This window comes from Amphimedon queenslandica, unplaced genomic scaffold (genome assembly GCF_000090795.2).
Source record: "Amphimedon queenslandica unplaced genomic scaffold, v1.1 AMPQUscaffold_7612_Cont20439, whole genome shotgun sequence".
Taxonomy (NCBI): domain Eukaryota; kingdom Metazoa; phylum Porifera; class Demospongiae; order Haplosclerida; family Niphatidae; genus Amphimedon; species Amphimedon queenslandica.
The window spans coordinates 1-2,163 of NW_003552106.1; the positions used below are offsets into that span (position 1 = coordinate 1).

Here is a 2,163-nt window from a genome sequence, read left to right on the forward strand (position 1 = left end):
CGCAATACTGACCATGTAAGATGCTGTGTAGATTATAATTCCTATTATTCCTTTTATCATTAATTGTAGATCACTGGAGGCCATGTTGCTGATTACAGTGCCAGTAAAAGTGCTGAGCCTCCATACATTCAAGTATCAGTAAAACCTAATCAGTCTGAACCTGTTGCTGATGAGATGTCCCATGCTCTACTTATTGAAGGTATACAAACATCATCTGATGCATCTACTGTTCAATGGAATATTGAAGTATCTAAGAATGACTTATTATCAACCACTCCTTCATCAAGTAATTAATATTTACTTATATTATTATTATTATTGTTAATTGTTCCATCAGTTTTCGCTCCCACTTCAACTGAAAGAGTAGCGGGAGCAGAAAGTAAAGCTCAAAGTATTTTATTTTGTTTAATTTATGTACCTCTTTACTAGTTGTACCAGAAGTTGCTTATAAAGTGATGTCAGAATATATTTCAGCTTTCAAACACTGTGGGATTGATCTTCACTTCTTAGCAGAGAAGTTATTAGAGAAGAAGATAATAAATGTTAGACAAAAGAAGAAAGCCACTGATGAACACAGTGGACGTACCACTGACCAGAGAATGGATCAACTACTTGACATTATTAAAGACTCTGTACAACAAGAGGGAAAGGTTTTTGAGTATATTTTAGAAATACTTATAGATGAAGATACCATACTAGCTAACAAACTGTATGATGATATGAATAGTAAATACAGAGAATATAAATAATAGCTTTTGTATTTGTCAAGTATTCAAGCATAATTGCCTTTTTATTTTTTTTAATTATAAAATTAAAGCCGCCCATTTTTGATTTACTTATGCCGTGTAAAAGTGGAGGTGATTCATAATAAAATTATTCCAGTTTAATATGGCTATTTTCAAAAATGAGTCAATTTCGGGACAAATACCCTGTACTATAGCCCATGGTTTTTTTTCTGAAAAATGACTCTAAATTTGCCTCCAATTTTTTTACATTTTCTGATACACATTGATGCCCTTATGCTGTGTAGAAATTTTGAGGTAATTCCGACTTTAATTTTTAAAGTTACTGCCATTTTAAGAAAATGGCAAAATTTTGAAAAATACCCAAAGCTATAGCCCATGGTTTTTCTCAAAAAATGGCTCTGAAATCAACCCAAATTTTTATTACATTTTCTGATACATATTGATGTCCTTATGATGTGTAGAAAGTTTGAGCTGATTCCGAGTTCAATTTTTTGAGTTACAGCCATTTTAAGAAAACTCCAAAATTCTGAAAAATGCTCAAGGTTATAGCCCATGGTTTTTTCCAAAAAATAGCTCCGAAATCACACCAAATTTTTATTACATTTTCTGATACATATTGCTGTCCTTATTCTGTGTAGAAAGTTTGAGCTGATTCTGACTTTAATTTTTCAAGTTGTAGCCATTTTAAGAAAACTCCAAAATTCTGAAAAATGCCCAAGGCTATAGCCCATGGTTTTTTCTAAAAAATGGCTCCAAAATTTGCCCAAATTTTTAGTACATTTTTGATACATTTTGATGTCCTTATGCTGTGTACCAATTTTTTTACTAACATTAAAAGTACATATATCACCTTCAATCATCCTCTATCAATTAATTGTCCATCCTCCTCCTGAACCACACAATGTTCCCATATTACAGTATGTAGAATATGTTCCAGTAGGTCCTGCCAGTATATAATAACCTGATGGACTTTCAGGTTGTTGTTCTTGGAGATGCTTACAAGAGGTAGGTAAAGCAGTTGAGTCATTGTGTAGTACTAATAGTTCTTGTGCTATTAGTAGTATATCATCAACCACTCCAGCAGTAGAGGTACTGGTGTCTTAATACACTTGAATACAGTGTGTGTTAGTTAAACTGAAATATGATTATAAACTACTGATATGACACTTATTCTAGTTTCTTAATGGAACTATTCCATGCAATATCTCACACAATTGATTTATAATGCTATAGTACATGTACAACATTGATCATGCATTCAGTTTACTATACTGTTCTTGATGATAGTAATTAATGCATTAACACTACTCTCTCATTAATATGATGTTCTTATATCATTATTGCAGAGTTCCCAGCAGTCCCAGCAAAGTATCAGTGCTAGTATTGAACCATCAGTTACTGTACGGGCCATTACCTC

The 2,163-nt window shown here is 32.5% G+C and overlaps 1 protein-coding gene across 1 annotated transcript; it reads left to right on the forward strand.

Moving 5' to 3' along the window:
* Positions 1 to 6: 6 nt before the first annotated feature.
* On the forward strand, positions 7 to 835 carry LOC109591645 (uncharacterized). Its single transcript, XM_020007333.1, has 4 exons — positions 7 to 15; positions 70 to 286; positions 338 to 379; positions 430 to 835. The coding sequence occupies exons 2-4, from the start codon at positions 175 to 177 to the stop codon at positions 747 to 749; spliced, it is 474 nt and encodes a 157-aa protein (XP_019862892.1). The 5' UTR covers positions 7 to 15; positions 70 to 174; the 3' UTR covers positions 750 to 835.
* The last annotated feature ends 1,328 nt before the right edge of the window (positions 836 to 2,163 follow it).

Excerpts from the sequence above, each read along its gene's own strand:
- LOC109591645 (XM_020007333.1), top strand. The coding sequence starts at position 175 with ATGTCCCATGCTCTACTTATTGAAGGTATACAAACATCATCTGATGCA. Across the intron at positions 287-337 it reads ATCAACCACTCCTTCATCAA|TTTTCGCTCCCACTTCAACT; the intron begins GTAATTAATATT and ends TTGTTCCATCAG. Across the intron at positions 380-429 it reads AAGAGTAGCGGGAGCAGAAA|TTGTACCAGAAGTTGCTTAT; the intron begins GTAAAGCTCAAA and ends CCTCTTTACTAG.